Below are 19,131 nucleotides of genomic sequence, written 5' to 3'. Positions count from 1 at the left end.
GGGGGGGCGGGCAGGTGAACGGGGACGGGATACAATCCGGGGGGCGGGGCTGCGGGAAAGCGGGGGGCAGGTGAGCAGGGCAGACTAAAAACGGGGGGCTGCGGGGATGAAGAGAAGCGGGGGGGATGAAGAGAAGCGCGGGAGGGATGAAAACGGAGCGGGGGGAGAAACGGGGTGGAGGGGGAAATCGGGAGCGGAAGGAACGCGGGGGGTGACAACGGGGGATGGGGGTGGGTGCAGGAGGTGTAAGCAGAAAAGGGGGTGCGGCGGGGAGCGGGGCTGAGGGAGTCCGAGGGATGGGAGCGGAGGACTGATGAGAGAACTGGGGGCGATGGCGCGGGGAGAAAGCCGGAGGGGCTGGGAACCAGGTGAAAAAGGGGGGAGCGAATAGGAAGGAGACTGTCGCTCGAGAACGAGGACCTGAAGACACCAGGGATCAAGGGAACTGGGGGGGGACAAAAAGCGGGGGCCGAGGGGAGAATTGGGGGGAAGGGGTCCGGGAACTCCAGAGCCGGTGAGAGGCGGGAGGGAAGGAACGAGCCTGGGGAATAAAATGGGGGCGCTGAGGCCGGGAGCTCAGAGGTTAAATGGGAGCCTTGGTGGAGGAGCCCAGCTCTGGGGTTAGGAATGGTAAGCCGCCGGTTTTTAAAAATGGGAACTAGAAAAAGACAAACCCGGCGGAAAATGGAGGGTGAAAACGAGCATGTCAAGGTTAAAATGGGCGGTGAGAAAGGGGCAGCGGGCCAGACAAAAAAAGGGGGGGAATCCAAGAAGAGTGGGGGTCCAAATCTGGACAAACTGGGTAAACATGGGTGTGACCTAGGAGGACGGAAGTTCACGCAAAGAGGTGTTGGGGACAACAGGGAGAGAAGCGAAACAGGCCAGGGGTACAGTGGGGACTCAGAAACCAGCTTGGATTAAACCCACACATATTCAAAGGGAGGGGCTGGGTGGAAAGGAACGTGGGACACTGAGGCTAAGGTAGGAAGCATGGGTTTGGTTAGAAAGGAAGTAAGTTAAGGTGGAACCGCTGTGATAAAGAGCTGGGGAGCAAGGCCAGGGCAAGGAGGGAGCTGGGAGCGAGCCTGGAGGGCAGTAAAGAAAGGGGTGGGAGGAAGAATGACCTAAGAGGGAGACGGACTTGAAGCTTCCTCTAAAAACTGCGGTCTAGCCTGGGCCTAAGACAGGAAAGTGGGAGGTCCCGTGAGACATTATGGGGGTTACAATTAGCTGAGCCCAGTAAAGAACTCCCAAGGCCACCCACAACTACAGGACAGCTGAGAGAATTCGTCTTTTCAGCCAGCCCAGCAGCAGATGCAGGTTCTCCCTGAAGACTGCTACCCTAACCCTTTAATGTTAGAAAGCATGCAGTCTGACCAAAAAGAGGCATCGGCAGGGAAGGGGGACAAAATGGAAGAACAAGTTTCTCAAGGAGATCAGGAAAGGTGCAGGAGTCTCAGTGTGAGAGAGTATCTACAAAGAATAAAATGGCAATGGGAACGTTTTCATTACCAACACAGGGAAAGCTAGTAAAAAAAACTGGGGGAGGCAAACCCATTTGTCCAAATCTTTCAGTTTACTAATCAAGTCTAAATCAAGATCATTAAAGCATTTATTTAAAAATAACTTTATTCCATAATCTTTTAAAAATTCATATTATAACCTCAGAATAAATTTCTCTGTCCCCACCCCCCTCACCCCCCCACAGCACACCAAATATTAAAATGTAAATAATGCAGAGGGATCTGCTAATTTTTCTTCGCAGCAGTTCCTGGTCAGTCCCACGGTGAGAATTACCAGTTGGCACTTTTACTGCATCACAATAAATTTTACCTGGCAAGGATGATTTTCTGACTTTCGGTGTATCTTCCGTGGTGGGTTGTCTGCAGTCTTAGGGCCTATATGTGCTTGTGAGAATTAGAACTAATATCAAAGCCACAGGATTGCCTGAGCCCTTCCCCAGTGTCCCCTTCTGAAATGTCAGTTGTGATAGCCGTTAAGTATTTATCTTCCTGGTTCTGATAAGTGGATCTTGGAGTTCAGAATACCTTCCGATACGATTGTGTAACAGCACAATGTAACAACCTGGACTTTGCCACAGAGAGTTTGTAACCCACTGTCTCATGCTTGTAGTTTTAGGGATGAGTCATCTTAAAATAAAAGAAAGACCTAATTCTTTAACAATCCTTAAAACTTGAAGGCCGCTGGTACCCGTGCTCTCAACTGACCCAGGGCTCAGATACGAGTGACCAAAGTCGTGACTCAGCTAATCTAGGGTGTAGAGCGTTTGGCAACAAGACCTTGAAGCCCCCAATTGCTAGCGGAAAACCCTTGCCCCAAAGATTTCCTATCATCAGGTGCATGTGCAAGAGAAGTTCTGCAAAGCGTCTCAGTGATCTTGCAAATCATTCTCTGCGTTCCTAGCTAGGAATTTTTTTCCTGTTTTTTTTTTTTTTCTCAATATGGTTGCCTCTGCAGAGTGAACCCTCAAAGTCAGGAATTTAATCGTGGAAGATTCTAAAGGGAGACGGACTCAGAGTTCAGTGATTTAGAAGCAACTCAAGTCTCCTGTTCTGAAACAGTGACTTGGGCTGTCCAGAGTGGCGACATCCAGGAAGTCCTGGGCGGCAGAAGCCCCAGCACATAAGAACTGCAGTTCGCTATACACCCCAGATTAGCTGGGGGTAAGAACCTGCAGCCAGCCTCTGCGATCCACAGGGCTCTCAGCTGGGGACGGGGTTCACTCCTAGTCATTTGCTCAGTTCAATCTTTTCGTCCAAGAAAATAGACTTCTCCCCGTGACACCTTTTTCTTCGCAGCAGTTCCTGGTCAGTCCCACGGTGAGAATTACCAGTTGGCACTTACTACATCACAATAAATTTTACCTGGCAAGGATGATTTTCTCACTTTTGGTGTATCTTCCATGGTGGGTTGTCTGCAGTCCACAGGGGAACGCTGCAGACAACCAGCTTCTCATCTTACTGGAGTCCCAGTCCCTGTTATTTGGAGAAAGGAAGCTCTCCCTTAAGCCTTAGCTCTTGCCCAGCAAGTGGGATATGAACATTAAAGAGTGCAAACTCAAGTCAGATTTTCATGTTTAGCACACATCTTTTGCACCCTTATTAGGTCTCTGACATATAAGAGATTTGGACGAAATCAGAGACGAACAATCTCTGGGCTGTATAGGGATCTGGAAACAGCAGCTTAAACTCATCAGATGTTATTTCATTCAAAACTTTACATTGTTGATCAATGCATCCTCATACTCTCCTTAAGTAGGAGGAAGGAAACAAGTTTTCCCGTCCCCATTTCCAAGATCGAGAAACGGAGGCCAGAGGAACTAGTCTGCCCAAGGAGTACTTATCACCAGGTACTCCATTGCAAAACATTTCTCCTGCCTTCTTTCAAAGCCACAGGAGAAAGGGGAGAATGGGAAAATCTGCAAGCTACTAGGGAGTCACCCAAGAGGCTTTTGTATCAATATGAAGCTCGGCAAAATGAGAGGTTCTAATGAAAGGCACTTCCTCTTAGGGGCCCCTACCTCTTTTGAAAAGAATTACACCTCCAGGGAAGCAAATAGCGTCAGGAGAGCCCTGATAATGCTTCCTCTGAAACCATTTTACAAAGAACGAGAGGCCCAGGCAGCAGCCTGTAACTTACAGATGACATAGTTTCTTCCACTAGGGAAGGCAGAGGAGAGGATAAAGAACATCTACGGAACACCTGCTGGATAGCACTTTCCCATCCACAATACCTCATTTAGTCCCCACCATACCCTGTAAGGCAGGTATGATTTCACCTATTTTACAGATGAGGAAACTGAGGCCCCGGCAGAGGGAAAGCAACGTGCCCAAGGCCAGGAAACCAGTAAGGAGCAGGGCCCACATTCAAGCCTAGGTGTTTACAACTCCAAAACCTGAGCCAAACTGCCTCCCTTTGACTCCCCATCAGTATCGGACACCTCCTCACCTTTTCCAGGGAGGTGACGTCTGCCTGGCTTTCCGGGCAGTGATAAAGGAGGTGTCCCTATCACCCCACACTATTCCCTTGTGTGTATGGGGCAAGCTGGTCACGGACCTCTAAGAGTGTACTGGGAGCACTGTGCATGGAGGCCAGGTGCTTCCCCCCACTCTTGTCCCCTCCAAATCAGCATCAGTCAACCTGGATCAAGCCAGAGTCACAGTGAAGGGGGCACCTCAGATGCCAAAGGCACCTTTCCCCGCCACGCACTGCCTGTTCCCAACACGTTTTAACATCAATGAGAAAACTTAACAGCAAATCAAACCAATTTAGAAAAAAAAAAGGGGGGTGGGGTGGGGAAGGGAATCTGTGTGTGTGTGTTTTTCTTTTTTTCGCCGAGTGTCCCAAACCATTTTCAGCCCTCAGGCAGGGGTGCAAGTCAAGTCAAAGCAGGATGAAAAGCTCATCTTCAACGTAGCTTTCCAGGCTTTTAAGACGGGATAACGGAGGATAGTTCTCTTTCTTCAAACTGGCCTGTCTTCTTCTTGAACGATGTCACTCTGCTCCTCACTGCTGTCGTCTGGACAGGAGGGAAAAGCAGATCCGAGTCTGAGTGAGCTAAACAAGAGATCACTCCATCTCCACCATCCGTTTTCAATCACTGCACTTCCTAGTCCTTCACCGGTAAGCCTCGGAACGGGAATTCACGGGGGAGCAGGTGGGGCAGGGTGCGTGTTCCCCTTTTCTCCTGTTCTTTTCACTCAAGATCCTCTAGACGTGCTTGATACTGCTTAATACTGCATCACCTGGTTCGTGCCAGTCCCCTCACCTGGAATTCTCTCTCTCTCCTTTCTGCTTATTCAAACTCAACTGTCCTGAAAGACTTGCTTCATATCCTCCTTCTGCCATTAAGTGTCTCCCAACCAATGCACCCCTCAACCACTCACCTCTGAGGTCCTGTGATTTCTTTTTTAAAGATTTTATTTACTCATTTGAGACAGAGAGATACAGAGAGAGAGAGAGCATGAGCAGGGAAGAGGCAGAGGCAGAGGGAGAGGGAGAAGCAGGCTCCCCGTCAAGCCAGGAGCCAGACGCGGCGCTTGATCCCAGGACCCTGGTATCCATGACCTGAGCTGAAGGCAGACGCTTAACGACTGAGCCACCCAGGTGCCCCTGAGGTCCTGTGATTTTTAAGCCTATCATTCCTCTGGCAATAATCAAATTCCTCCTTGCAACAGCTCTTCTACTGCTCTCTCAAAGTGATGGTTCAATCTTGCTTCCGTCTTGTTTCCCCAAGTTTTCCTCGGTACACTCTGACTGGGCTTGGAAAGCTCCCTGCCTACAGTTATGATCGGTCTTTTTTTTTTTTTATTCCCCCAACAATGCCAATATCGTGCCTTTCCCAGAGCAGGTCCTTGATAAATGTCTGTCAGTTTAATTGTGGGGTCGGGAGTTGACAGTAGATCCTAGATGAAGCTTTAACTACCTTCCCCACCCTTTAAAACTAGACTCACCTCTCAGAGATTCTTACTGGGAGTCCCAGTGCAGCCTAACAGAGTGCTCTGAAGGAGAAAGAGCTCACCTTGCAGAGCCTGGAGCCCACTGCCCATCCAGTCGACATTCCCATTCACCAGGGCAGTCACTCTGTGAACGTGGCCATGCTTACGGATTTCTTCTGGCGACGCCTCTCTCTCATTTGCTTCTTCCTCTTCTTCCTCCTCTTCAGCGGCATCTTCCTCCTCTACCTCCTCCTCTTCTTCTGAATCCACCAAAACCATGACATCCCCCATGTCTTGTCCGCTAATTTCCAAAGGGGAAGAAATAATCAAGAAGATACCCCATTTTTTTTTTCCCCTAACATCAGCCCTCGCTGAATAGAAAACACTGGATTGATGGCAACCTCTTTTGTAACATGGAAAATTCTTTGTGCGTTCACCTCAGTTAAGAGAGGATGGTGTGATTGTAATCTCTCAAAGAGATGCAGCCACAGATTCCTACAGACAATCACGTATTTTCCTGGGTGGGTTTTATTACTCCCCTCTGCTCCTTGGGCAGGTGACTCTTTGTCCCAGGAACCTACCATTTTAGTTCCCCTCACAGCACGTACACGAATGCTACGTTCCTTTCCTGAAACGCCCTTTATTTCTGCTCTACTTACTGAAACTTTGCCTCCTACTCATTATTCAAGGCCCAGGGAAAGTCCTCTCCCTCCCCGCAAGCCCTTGAACCATGATTGCACTTGGAGTCCATGCCCAGCGGTTTAGCATTTAATTCTCCAGTTCACTGCTGGTTCTGCCTACCCAGCCAGACTGTGCATTTTTTACACATGCCACGGGCCAGTGACAGTGCTAGGAGCATTACATTTTCATATAATCTTCACAGTCTCCTTCTGGAAAACCGATGAGGAGACAGAGGCTTAGAGAGAATCAGGGATTTTCCAAGAGCACAGGGCCTGGGAATGGCAGAGGTGCAAATGTGAGCCCAGGTCCGCTAGTTCCAAAGCGTTTTTCCACTATGCCTCGCTGCCTCCTCCTGTGAGAAATAGGCCTGGGGAATGAAAGGCTCACTGGGGAGATGTCCCTCAAATACAGGGCAGTAAAGGTAACATTTTCCCGTGAAAGATCATCCCAGAACAGGAATATCCCTTCATAAACTGGTTAAAAGGAACAAAGAGAAGACTTCTTTGCTCCAACCCAGAATCTCTTTAGGAAATGATTACACAAGTTCCATTTAGTTACCTTGTCCCTACTGAGGTTTGTTTTTTTTTTTTTTTTTTAAGATTTTATTTATTTATTTTAGACATAGTGCGCAAGCACAGGGAGGAGCTGAGGGAGAGGGACAAGCAGACTCCCCGCTGAGCACAGAGCCTGACTTAGGGCTCAATCCATGACCCTGAGATCATGACCTGAGCCAAAATCAAGAGTCAGACGCTTAACCGACTGGGCCACCCAGGCGCCCCCTGAGATTTCCTTTTGGGAGGGCATGCTCAGACTAGTCTTCCAAAACATGCTGTGAGACTATGACTTATTCTTCCTTTCAGCTCTTTTTAGGAAATTAAATAAAATAAATGCGCACATGCCTGGGCTCACAGCCCACACACCATCTTTATGCTTCAGTGAGAGCCCAGCTTGAGGTCTGGGGTCTGGTACTACACGCTGAGGTCTGGCATCACAAAAAGAGCACAGACTTTGGAATCAGTCAGACCTGGATCGGAACGCAGGCGCCGCTATTCATTTCCTGGGTGAGCTTGCAGAAATTACTTTAACTCCCTGAGCGTCCATCTCCTTATCTGGAAAATGGAGGTGCCACCACCCTCCTGAAGAGTTTATGAAAGAGTTTCCAATAAGGCCTAACGAAGCCCCTCCACCCAGTGTTCGGCACATGGTGGGTCCTCCACAGCGGCTGCTAGTATTGCTCTTACAGAGAAAACAAAAACAGCAGGGAAGACAGACCACGGAAATGGGTTTTTGACTCGATTCTAGGAACACTCACCTGAAAGTGCTTCCTACTGAAGGGAGAAAGGAAAGAAAATTAATATCCAGTAACATCCACTTCAGCAAAGTTTTTAATCTAACGTTTGCAAAAGAAACGGAGAAATGAGAAAACTGACCCAACATGACAGGTGACAGGGTGTTCAGGGATGGTACTTAAGTGACTCATTATTGTACATCCGGCCCCAGTCAAGAAGCCTATAGAATGGGACCTTGGGTAGGAGCACAACCGGGGCCTCCTTCCCCCACCCACACCCTTTCAAGAAGCCTCAAAGGTAAACGAAGGGACCCAAGAAATCCTTACCTTTCCAGCAGAACACGGGGTTGTAATATAACATAAGCCCTGAGATGATAGCCAGTCCCAGCAGGAGGAGGCTCATGATGGTGCCCACAAGTCCCCCGATATTTAAAGGTTCTGCAAAGACAAATCACACTATTTATTTTAAAGATTTTATTTATTTATTTGACAGAGAGAGACGCAGCGAGAGAGGGAACACAAGCAGGGGGAGTGGGAGAGGGAGAAGCAGGCTTCCCGCCGAGCAGGGAGCCCAATGCGGGGCTCGATCCCAGGACCCTGGGATCATGACCTGAGCCGAAGGCAGACGCTTAACGACTGAGCCACCCAGGTGCCCCGACAAATCACACTACTGATTCATTCCATTGATTCTTTCACGTGCTGGTCAAAGAGCAACAGCTCCCTTCCTCTGCCTGGGTCTCAGTTTTGTTTTGGTTCCATGATATCTGGCAAGGCATATGACCTCTCCATAAAGAAGATAAGTATCTCATTTCCCGACCTCAGACAGTTTGTGGAAAGCATGTGATGCAAAGGAAGACTGGAAGGTTAAAATCTCCAGACATCAAGACTGTTTATAAGGCCACCGAAATGAAGAGGGTGAGCTATCGGTCCCATGATAAACAGTAGTGATGAATGGAACAGAATAGAGAACCCAAGAACAGACTACACGTAAAAGAAAATTTGATAGATGACAGATTAGTGAGTAAAAGAGGAATTATTCAAGAATGGTGCTGGAATCGATGGCTATCCAAATTTGGGCGGGGGAGAAACTCAATCCCCACACCTCACACCATTCACAAAAATCAATTCTAGATGGATTAAAGATTTAACTGTAAAAGGCAAAATGTTAAAACTTTTTAGGACAAAGTATAGGATAGTATCTTTGTGGCCATGGGGGAGATAAGATTTCTTGAGATGTAAAAATTGCTAATGATATAAGATCCATAAAATTAACTACATGAAAGTAAGAATGTCTGCTAATCAAAGGATACCAAAAAGAAAGCAAAAAAAGACAAACAAGCTAAAAGGAGATACTTGTAACATGTAAAACTAACAAGGAATTAGTATGCAGAATTTCTAAAGAACTCCTACATATCTGTAAGAAAGGGGAAAATGTCAAAAGACACAGTGAGTATTTCACAGAAGAAACACAAATAGCAAACATATGAAATAATGCTCAATCTTCTTAGTAACAGAGAAGGGCCAATTAGAACAACAGTAAGATTCCATTTTACATGTACTTAATGGGCAAAAATCACAAAGCCTGAAGGCAAAAATGCAGAACAATTCAACACTCTTAAATACTGCTGCTGTGAATAGAAATTGGTACGACCACTTTGGAAAATAATTTGCTATTATCCCAGGAAGATACAAATGTGCATAACCCTTCCTTTCTATTCCTTCTACATATATCCTAGAGAAATATTTGCCTAGGGACCTACTATATATGTGTACACAAGGAGCTGGGTAAAAGGTTTTCATGGCAACACTTTTGCTCATCACAACAACATCAAAATCAGAAACAATACCAAAGTCTATCAGCAGGAAAATTAGTAACTTAGTTGTGGAACCACGACACAGTAGAAAATCCTACAGCAGTGAAGAGGTACCAAGTATAATTACACATGCTGGCATGAATAAACCCTAGGAACAAAATGTGGAGTGGAAACAGCAAGGATTTCACCATGTAGTAAAATTTTTCTTGAATAAAAAAATTCAGGATAGTTGCTTACCTTTTTCAGGAGGCCCAGGATGAGACTGGAAAGGGGTCTAGAGGTAGGGTTGGCCGAAAAAAATACAACATGCCCATTTAATTTGGATTTCAGATAAACAATGAATCCTGTTTTAGAATAAGTATGTCCCATGGAAAATGTGGGATATACTTACACTAAAAAATGCTTTGTTTTTCTAAAATGCAAATTCAAGTGGGCATCCTGGTTTTGTTTTGTTTTGTTTTTAGCTTTGTTGTCATTTTCTAAATCTGGCCACACTACCTACAAATAACTTCAGCATTGTAGGCACCCCTCTGTATCTTAAGCGGGATGGTAGTTTCTCAGGTGTGCATTTTGCTATTATGCTTCACGACTTACATTTTTTGTTTTTTATGTATTTTATATTTATAATATATATATTCTTTGGGATGTAACAAATTATTATTTTTTTAAGTTTTATTTTATTATTATTTTAGTAATCTCTACACCCAGTGTGGGGTTCCAGCACATGACCCCGGGATCCAGAGTCGCATGCTCTTCCGATGGAAGAGCTAGGCGCCCCAACATAAATTCTTTTTTTTTTTTTTTATCCCCATGCAATGTTAGAGATTTACGACTGGATAATGGTTTTTCCACCTTATCAAGTCACAGTCAAGCAGATACGCCTTCTCCCCAATGGCAGTGACCCGCGTATAGGGAAGAACCAAACTGTCCCCATGCTGGTGCCTGGTCCTCTGAAGCTCTCACCGTCCTCCTTTGGGGCCCCTGCCCTCACTCACCTTTCACGGTCAGCCAGATGTCCACCTGCCGCACCCCCACAGGGTTCTCAGCCTGACAGACGTAGTAGCCCTCATCCAGGGCCTGGGAGCAGTTGCGGATGGTGAGACTGGAGATCTGGCCATTCTGCGTGATGAGATAGTGGCCATTGGGCTGGAGGACCACCCCAGGCTGGGTGAGGTTCCTCAGCCACAGGATCTTGGCAGGGGGGTAGGCTCCAGTCACTTGGCAGGTGAGCGTCACATTGCCCCCCACGAAGCAAGTCCTCATGGGCTCAGAGAGAAGGGAGGGGCTCCCTGGTGATCAGAAGGTAAAGAAAGACAAATGTTCAGGGAGACTCAAGCCATGGCCTGAGATTTTCAAGAATATTACTACCTTCCTGATGAAGCAACTCCAGGAATTTCTGTCCTGCACTTGGTCTCATGTAATAATAAAAGCTAACATTTATTGAGCATCTACTGTGGGCTAGGCACTGTTAAACTTCTTACCCCATTTTGCAGATAAGGAAACTGAGACCCAGAGAAAGTTAAGTTACTTGCTCAAAGTCACACAACCAAATAAGTGGTGCCCCTAGGATTTTGGGTGACCAACTGTCCTAGTTTGCTGAAGCCTGAGGGGGTTCCTGGGACACGGAGCTTTCAGTGAGAAAACTGAGAAAGTCTTGGGCAAACCAGGATGAATTGGTTACTTTTTAAATTTTTTTTAAGATTTTATTTATTTATTTGAGAGAGAGAGGGAGGGAGAGAGAGAGCGCTCACGGGGAAAAGGACAGAGGAAGGAAAGGGAAAACCCCAAGCAGACTCCCAACTGAGCACGGAGCTGGATGCGGGGCTCGAGCTCACAACCCTGAGATCGTGACTTGAGCCAAAATCAAGAGTCAGACATGTGGGGCACCTGGGTGGCTCAGTCGTTAAGCGTCTGCCTTCGGCTCAGGTCATGATCCCGGGGTCCTGGGATCGAGCTCCGAGTCGGGCTCCCTTCTCAGCGGGAAGCCTGCTCGCCCTCTCCCACTCCCCCTGCTTGTGTTCCTGCTCGTGTTCCTGCTCTCGCTATGTCTGTCAAATAAATAAATAAAATCTTCATAAAAAAAAAGGGTCAGACACGCAACTGACACTGAGCCACCCTGGAGCCCCGAGTTGGTTACTCTTGTAAGCCCAAGTTGCCAGGCTTTTGTAGCCCACATTCCTCATCTACACTCCAGGCTTGCACGCACCATAGCCACATTGCTCGTACAAAGAATGGGCGCACAGCCTGCCAGGAGTGCTCGAGGGGACAATGAGGCAGCTATATTCATTTCCTATTGATGCTGTAACAAACTGCTACAAACTGATTTAAAACAACACAGATTTATTCTTTTCTAGTTCTGGAGGTCAGAAGTTGGAAATGATCCTGTGGGCCTGGAATCAAGGTGTTGGCAGAGCTCATTCCTTCTTGGAGGCCCCCGGGCGGGGGGGAATCCATTTCCTCGCTCTCTCAGCTTTCCGAAGCCACCTGCATTCCCTGGCTCCTGGCCCCTCCTTGCCTCACTCCAACCTCTGACATCTGTCGTCATGTCTCCTGCTACTGAGTCCCACCCTTCTGCCTCCCTTTTAGAAGGACCCATGTAATGACATGGGGCTTACCCCGATAATCCAGGATAATCTCCCCATCTCGAGATCTTAATCCCAGCTGCAAAGTCTCTCTTGCCATGTAGGGTAAAGTCACAGGGATTAGGACATGGACATCTCTGTAGGGGGAGCATTAGTCTGTCTATCACAGGTCTGTCCTAGACAGCTCCCAATGCAGCATCCCTGTGGCCTTGGGGTCTGATCTGAGTTGGACACAGGGAACTGTGAGGTCTCCCCTAGCGATCCGTGAGGTGAGCACTCAGCTCCTAGGGTGATTGTGAGAACAAGCAGAGACCGTGTGGAAAACACTGAGCACAGCACCTTGCACATGCTCTGCACTCAGTAAATATCAATGTCACTATTATTGATATTGCCTATTTCATGGTTCTCGGACTTCTCTCTCCGAGTAAATTTTAAGTCCTTCAAAGGTCAGGACTCGGTATTCCTCCACGGGACCCGGTGCCACGCTAAGTACATAGCTCTTACCCAAAAAGATTCGCCAGACTAGGTCCCAAGGAAGGGGGTCCCCGAGGGAGGCAAGGGTTCTGGGGTCAGCCCAGCTTGGGCTAAGTGCTGGCTTCAATCACTTACAAGCTAGGTGAATCTTGGGTAAGTCGGTTCACACCGTATCACATCTGCAACTTACAAAACGTCCTGTCTAACCTGCAGGCTATTGCGAGGCTTACAAACAACATGTGAATGATCTGGAAACAGGCAAAGAAAACCCTAAACCCTAAAAGAGCAGGACTGACAGAGGTGACCCCTTCAAAATCAGAAACTGTGGATCACAGCAGGGATGAGGCACAAATGTAGTTTAGGAGCCAAGGAGGACAGAAGAATACCTATGACAGGCACGACAGTTCTATGAAATTAACTGATAAAGTTAATATAAAGTACTCTTAGGGAATAATAGGAAAAGATGAACCCAATAGAAAAACGGACAAGATATGAACAGATTAATTCATAGATGATATATAGGGACGCAAGAAGCATATGAAAATTGCCAACCACACCAGGATCAAAGAAACCCAAATTAAAACAGTTATGCCACGTCCTAATGAACAAATAGGAAAAGTCTAAAAAAATTAATGATTTAATGGTAACACTCCACGTCGATGGAAATCCTGGGAACGAAGTACTCGCACACAGTCACCGCCAGTGGGTAGGGCTTCTTTGTGAGGTGATGGAAACGTTCTGGAAGTAGACAGCGGTGATGGTTAAGTACAACGTTGTGAATGTACGAAAAACCACCACATTATATGCTTCGAAATAGTGAAGTTCATGTTATGTGAGTTATATCTCATTAAAAATAAAATTGCAAACTACCAGTTGGGCTGGATTTGGCCCATGGGCCATCATGTGCCAAGCCCTGTTGTAATGCAGAAAGTGAGCCTTGTCCCTTCTGTTGCCCGAGGCCAGCCAGGTACCGGACACAGATCAGACACTCGGGACATGTTTGCTGAATGAGTCAGTGGGGAAGGGACAGCCATGTGAATGCCACTTGCCTGGGACAACAAGCACCTCCTGGAACAGCAAGGCTCTCTTCTCAGCAGGCCAGCTCTCCACGGCCGCCCCTCTGAGGTAAATTATCCTGACAGGCCGTGAGGAAAATCCTCCCCACGGCCAACAAAACCCAACACTCTCTGGTCCTTGCATCCAGTTGTATTAGATCCCCAGGGCTGCTATCACAAAGCACCACAAACCGGGTAGCCTGAAGCAACAGAAATCCATTCTCTCCCGGCTCTGAAACTCAGAAGTCTGAAATCAAGGTGTCAGCAGGCTTGACTACTTTGGAGGCTCCCGAGGGAGACACCATCCCATGCCTGTCTTAGCTTCCGGCGGTCGCCGGCCATCATGGGCATTCTGGGCTTACAGAGGCATCACTACAGTCCCCGCCTCCGTTATCATGTGGCATTCTCCCCGTGTGTCTGGGTCCAAATGGCCCTCTTGTAAGGATAGCAGTCGCGGGAATAGAGCCCACCGTAACCCAGTATGACCTCATCTTAACTTCATCACACCTGCAAAGACTCTTATTCCAAATACGGCCACATCCACAGGTAGCCAGGATTAGGACTTGAACAGATGTTTTTTGGGGAGACACAATTCAACCCACAACAGCCATCTAGCCTCATGGATACCTCATGCACGGCCCTCTGGCTACACTGGCCTTCTCTCAGTTCGTCAAATGCCAAGTACGTTTCCATCTCAGGGCCTCAGCATTTGCTATTTCCTCTGCCAGGAACACTCAGCCCACCCAGCCAGCTCCTTCCCATCCTTCAGGTCTCTTCTCAAAACGCTACCGCCACAAGGAGACCTCCCTGCCCCTGAGGAACAGTGGCCCTCTTCCTAGAAGAGACTCTTTCACACACCCCATTTCATCCTCTTCACAAGTACTATCACTATCTGAGCCTACCTTATTTGTGTTTGGATTTTGTCTTCCTCTCACCCCCACCCCCACACAGAAGAATCTATGAAGGACGAGTGGTCGTGGTTTCAAAAACACGTCCAGGAATCATGTGACACTCTTCCCTTCAAAAAGTGGAGCCCAATTCCACCCACTCCCCTTGAAAGTAGAGCCAGACTGTGACTCACTTCTAACGAACAGAAGAGGCAGTCGGGATGCCATGTGACTTCTGAGGCTAGGTAGTTCAGAGAAAGGATAGCGTCGGCCTGGCTTGCTCCCTCTTGCATCACTTGCTCTGGGGAAAGCCAACACCATATTGTAAAGACAGTTAAGGGGCCCTGTGGAGAGGCCCACATGGAGAGGAAGCAACCTGCCAGGCATGTGGGTGAGCACCTTGGAAGTAGATCCTTCAGACAATTTCAACCCTCCTAACCAGGTCTTGCAGCTGAGACCCAGCAATCATGGAGCCAAGACAAACCCACTGTGCCCTGAGTTCCTGGCCCACAGAAATCATAAGATAAATAAATGATGTGTTGTTGTAAGCCATTAATTCTGGGGGTGTTTGTTACATAACTAAATGAACCACGCCCGTCTTGTTCACCACTCCATCCCCAATACCTGGAAACAGTACCTGACACCTAGCAGGTGCTTAATTAGTATCTGTCAAGAGTGGAAAACAGCTTGGATGAGAACCAAGAAGCTTGGTTAAGCATCTTTAACGTTTGAAAGGAAGGAAACACAAAGCAAAGGAAGAAACAATTCAGTTCACTGCGTTATCTTGGGATTTCTTTCCCAGACCCTGCAAACGGTTCTCTCAGAATAAAGACGGGTGGACCCCAACCCGGGACGAGGCAAGCCGGACTCACTGATCTGTACCGCACAGCTGGCTTCCAGCTCCGGTCCCACTATGTGGCTCCCAACACACTTGAACTTCTTGCCATCTGACAGCTGGGACTGGTTCAGCATCTCCACCCCCAGCTTTGACGTCCCCACGACCACACCTCCTGGCTCTTCTGTCCACAGGAAGTCCGGGTCTGGGTATCCCCCGTCCCAGCGACAGGTGAGCTGCAGCATGAGTGATCCTTGTGACATCTCTGCCCGGCACTGAGGGGCTGATGGAGGGGGGACTGCAAAACACCAGAGCATGTGGGCTTAGTCGCAGACTCGGAGATCACCACTGGGCTGGCTCTAAGGATTACAGAACTGGGGTATCAGAGAAACATCACGCCCAGTTAGCATACCTTGAAATAGCTCCTTAGCACAAATTAGTGTGTGACAATAGTCCGATTTCCTCTGCTGAGTGTTAAATCTCCAAGGTTGTGGGCCTCGATTACCTTTGCATTTCTCACTAGCCACAGTGGCCTTTAAATGTGGCTATTTAAATTTAAATTAATTACATTACATTACAAATTTAGTTCTTCCATCACACCACCCACATTTCAAGGGCTCGGGAACCCTATGTGGTGGGTGGTTATTGTACTGGACCATACAGAATAGAACAGTTCCATCTTCATAAAAAGTTCTACTGGACGGTGCTGGTCCCCAGGGGGAGGTCCAGGTGGGATTCATCCCCACCCTTAACATACACTTCCTTTTTATTATGTACATGTATTACTAAAAACACATAAAGATTTAACAAGTTACAAACCTGGAAATCCAATGTAACTCATGTGTTAGTAACTATATATGAAAATCCACACACATTATAGATGTATAATATGTATACATACATATATTGTATACTTTATATGTATATACATTATACATTTTTTTTTTTTTAAGATTTTATTTATTTGACAGAGAGAGACACAGTGAGAGAGGGAACACAAGCAGGAGGAGTGGGAGAGGGAGAGCAGGCTTCCCGCTGTGCAGGGAGCCAGATGCGGGGCTCGATCCCAGGACCCCAGGACCACGACCTGAGCCAAAGGCAGACCCCTAACGACTGAGCCGCCCAGGCGCCTCCATTATACATGTTATATGTATATATGTATATATTATATACATATACAATATAAGTATATATTACACATTTATACATATTATGTATATATATTATGTATATTGTATGTGTATATGTATATTGTATATGTACAGACGTATATTATGGATATATATGTATATTGTATTATGTATTATATATGTATGTTTTATATATTTTATATAACATGCATAAATAGAAATAAGTTTGGATCTTACATGGATGGGTAGATACATGTCATCTACAAGATAAATTATTGATACTACACCAAAGTGATGGTTAGAATATTCTTTTCTTCTTTACGCTCATCTGTTTCCTCTAACAAGCACCTATGACTTCATAAATAATAAATGTCATTTATGACACAGAACACAGAGACTTATAAAGGCTCCGAATAACATATGAATTAAGAAAGGTGTTATTATCCCGTTCACTAATTTGTTGTTCTGAAGCTTCCTTTCATTAGCATGGATTATGAGCACACTCCACATGTCTACAGTGGTTTTCATCCAAGGAATCTGCTGTGTTCTCACCCCCAGAATAAAGGTCTGTGGACTGCTGATTCCTAGCAGTGCGAGAGGGCCCAAGTTCATGGACAGAATGAGGATGGCCGAACAGATAAACAAACTGTGGTCTTTCCCTACAATGGAATATTAACTCAATCATAGAAAGGAATGACGTGTTGACACCTGCTCCAACATGGATGAGCCTTGAAAACATGATGCTAAGTGAAAGAAGCCGGTCACACAAGCCACGTGTTTCATGAGTCCATTGACCCGACACATCCAGAAGAGGCAAAAGCAGACAGACAGAACACAGACTGGCAGTTGCCAGGGAGCCATGAAGAGAAGAGGGAGTCACTGCTCAGTGGCAATGGGATTTCCATTTGGGGTGATGAGAATGTTCTGGAACTAGACAGAGGCAGTGGTTACGCAACACTGTGAACGTACTAAATGCCACTGAGTCGTAAGTTTGAAAATGGTTGTTCTGTACTTTCACCTCAATTAAAAAAAAAAAAAAAAGCAAGCATGAGGCTTGGCATTAATTTCCTTCTGTGGCTCACAGGGACTCTCCTGCAACCCTGTTTAGCAGCAAGCTTCTAGCAGCGAGTCCCTCTCTGACACACAGTGCTGGGTGTGTACGTGTGTGTTGAGAGAGCCGCAGAAGCACGTTAGGACCCGTGAAGCAGGCATGCCTTTGTAGACAAAAGGAAGAGGCACAAACATGCAGTTCACGAAGGGTCAAGGTGAGGACGTGGGGGAGGGGGGAGGGGAGCGCTTCTTACGCACAGTAGACCAGGAGCTCGGTGGTCACCTTTCGCTGTCTCCCAGTGCGCATGTTCGTGGCCAAACAGGTGTAGTTTCCTTGGAGGTTTTGTGACATGAGCAGCAGAGTGAAGCAGCTGACTGTCAGGTTGTTTCCAAAGGGCTCGGTGCTGGAATCTGGGGCCCGAAACTGCCATTCAACCATCGGTGGAGGCCAGGAGCTACTGCTGCAGCTGAAGTCCACCTGGGAGCCCTTGGCTGCATAGACGGTGCCATTGGGGAGCTTGCCGGTGCTGGAGATATTGACCTCAACCTCACAGGGGCCGCCTGGGAACGATAGGGGGAATGGAGAAAGCATTAATTACTTACGAGTTAACTTGAGCTCCTTACCAGATCTAACAGACACAGAAATGAGCAGGAAGCAGCCAGTGAGGATGACAATATCTATCAAACACTTATTATGTGATAAATGCTATGCCAAGTGCCCCTATGCATTCTAATCCTGAGATAAATGTGGATTTATTGGGGGTGGGGGGCTCAAGCCTTATAGAAAAGGGAAAAAAGCAAATCACTCCTTTTCAGACACACTGATGAGTGGATCGGCTACCTGTGCATTAACAGAGTGAACACAGCAGACCCGCTTGCAAGGTTGGCCTTGGCTGGTGACCACAGCGTGGATTTCAGGAGGGTTTCTGCCATTCCCAGAGCTGACGAGATTGAGGCTCACTGGGCCTGAACCATTTGTACAAACAGTGTGGTTTAAGCTGAGCACCTGCTTCCCCTCCAGGAGTCTGGAATTTTGGTATGTGCTCGGCAGAGGGTGCCTATGTGACTAGCCCCCAGTGAAAATCCAGGGTGCTGGGTGTCTAAGGGGCTTCCCAGCAGACAACATTTCACACGTGTCGCCACAACTTGTTCCGGAGGAATTAAGCATGTCCCATGTGACGCGCCTGGGAAAGGACTCTTGGAGGCTCACTCCTGGTTTTCCTTGGACTTAACCCCATGTGCCTTTTCCCTTTGCTGATTTTGCTTTGTAGCCTCTCGCTGTAATAAATCAAATTACATGCTGAGTCCTAGGACTTCTCCTAGAGAATCACTGAGCCTCAGGGTGGGCTTGGAGAGTCCTAGCACAATTTCACACTGAAAGACAAGATACGTTGGCTCCAGGCCCAACTCTGGACTCCACTCACTAGCTGTGTGACCTTGGGCAGATTACTTAACCTCTCTGAGCCTCCATTTCCGCATCTGTAAAATGGGGGCCATACTAGAACCTGCCGCAGGGGGCTATGGTGATAATTCAGTGAGTATGGTAGAGCATTCAGAACAACGTCGGTCACGTTGGAAGCACTTGTTAAGTGCTGGATCTTATCTGCATCCCCCTGACATTTCTGAACTTCTTTCTCATCTCCAGAAATGACCTCCCACGGCTGGTACCCAGGGCACCCAAGATGCCGCATCTCTTTTGATGAAAGGAATATAACTAATATCTATTTAGACTAAAGCCATTGAGTGTGTTACCTCACCCAGAGACTCCCCCTTTTATTTTTTTTAAGATTTTATTTATTTGAGAGAGAGAGAATGAGCAGGGGGGAGTAGCAGAGGAAGAGGGCGAGGCAGACTCCCTGCTGAGCAGGGAGCCCAA

The 19,131-nt window shown here is 47.2% G+C and overlaps 1 protein-coding gene across 1 annotated transcript in view; it reads right to left on the bottom strand.

The window, feature by feature from the left end:
- Window positions 1-1,746: 1,746 nt before the first annotated feature.
- Window positions 1,747-19,131, bottom strand: part of VSIG10 (V-set and immunoglobulin domain containing 10) — a 31,569-nt gene continuing 14,184 nt past the window's right edge. The window contains exons 3-9 of the mRNA XM_032431603.1: window positions 17,514-17,816; window positions 15,113-15,373; window positions 10,238-10,531; window positions 7,756-7,866; window positions 7,453-7,468; window positions 5,543-5,760; window positions 1,747-4,540 (exon numbers count right to left, since the gene is read on the bottom strand). Of these exons, the coding sequence (XP_032287494.1) occupies window positions 4,485-4,540; window positions 5,543-5,760; window positions 7,453-7,468; window positions 7,756-7,866; window positions 10,238-10,531; window positions 15,113-15,373; window positions 17,514-17,816 (1,259 nt within the window). The 3' untranslated portion in view covers window positions 1,747-4,484. The remainder of the gene's footprint in view (window positions 4,541-5,542; window positions 5,761-7,452; window positions 7,469-7,755; window positions 7,867-10,237; window positions 10,532-15,112; window positions 15,374-17,513; window positions 17,817-19,131) is intronic.

Source organism: Phoca vitulina, unplaced genomic scaffold (assembly GCF_004348235.1).
Source record: "Phoca vitulina isolate PV1807 unplaced genomic scaffold, GSC_HSeal_1.0 scaffold46, whole genome shotgun sequence".
Taxonomy (NCBI): Eukaryota; Metazoa; Chordata; class Mammalia; order Carnivora; family Phocidae; genus Phoca; species Phoca vitulina.
Note: the sequence above shows the minus strand (reverse complement) of the source record. Positions and strands in the feature narration are given on the sequence as shown.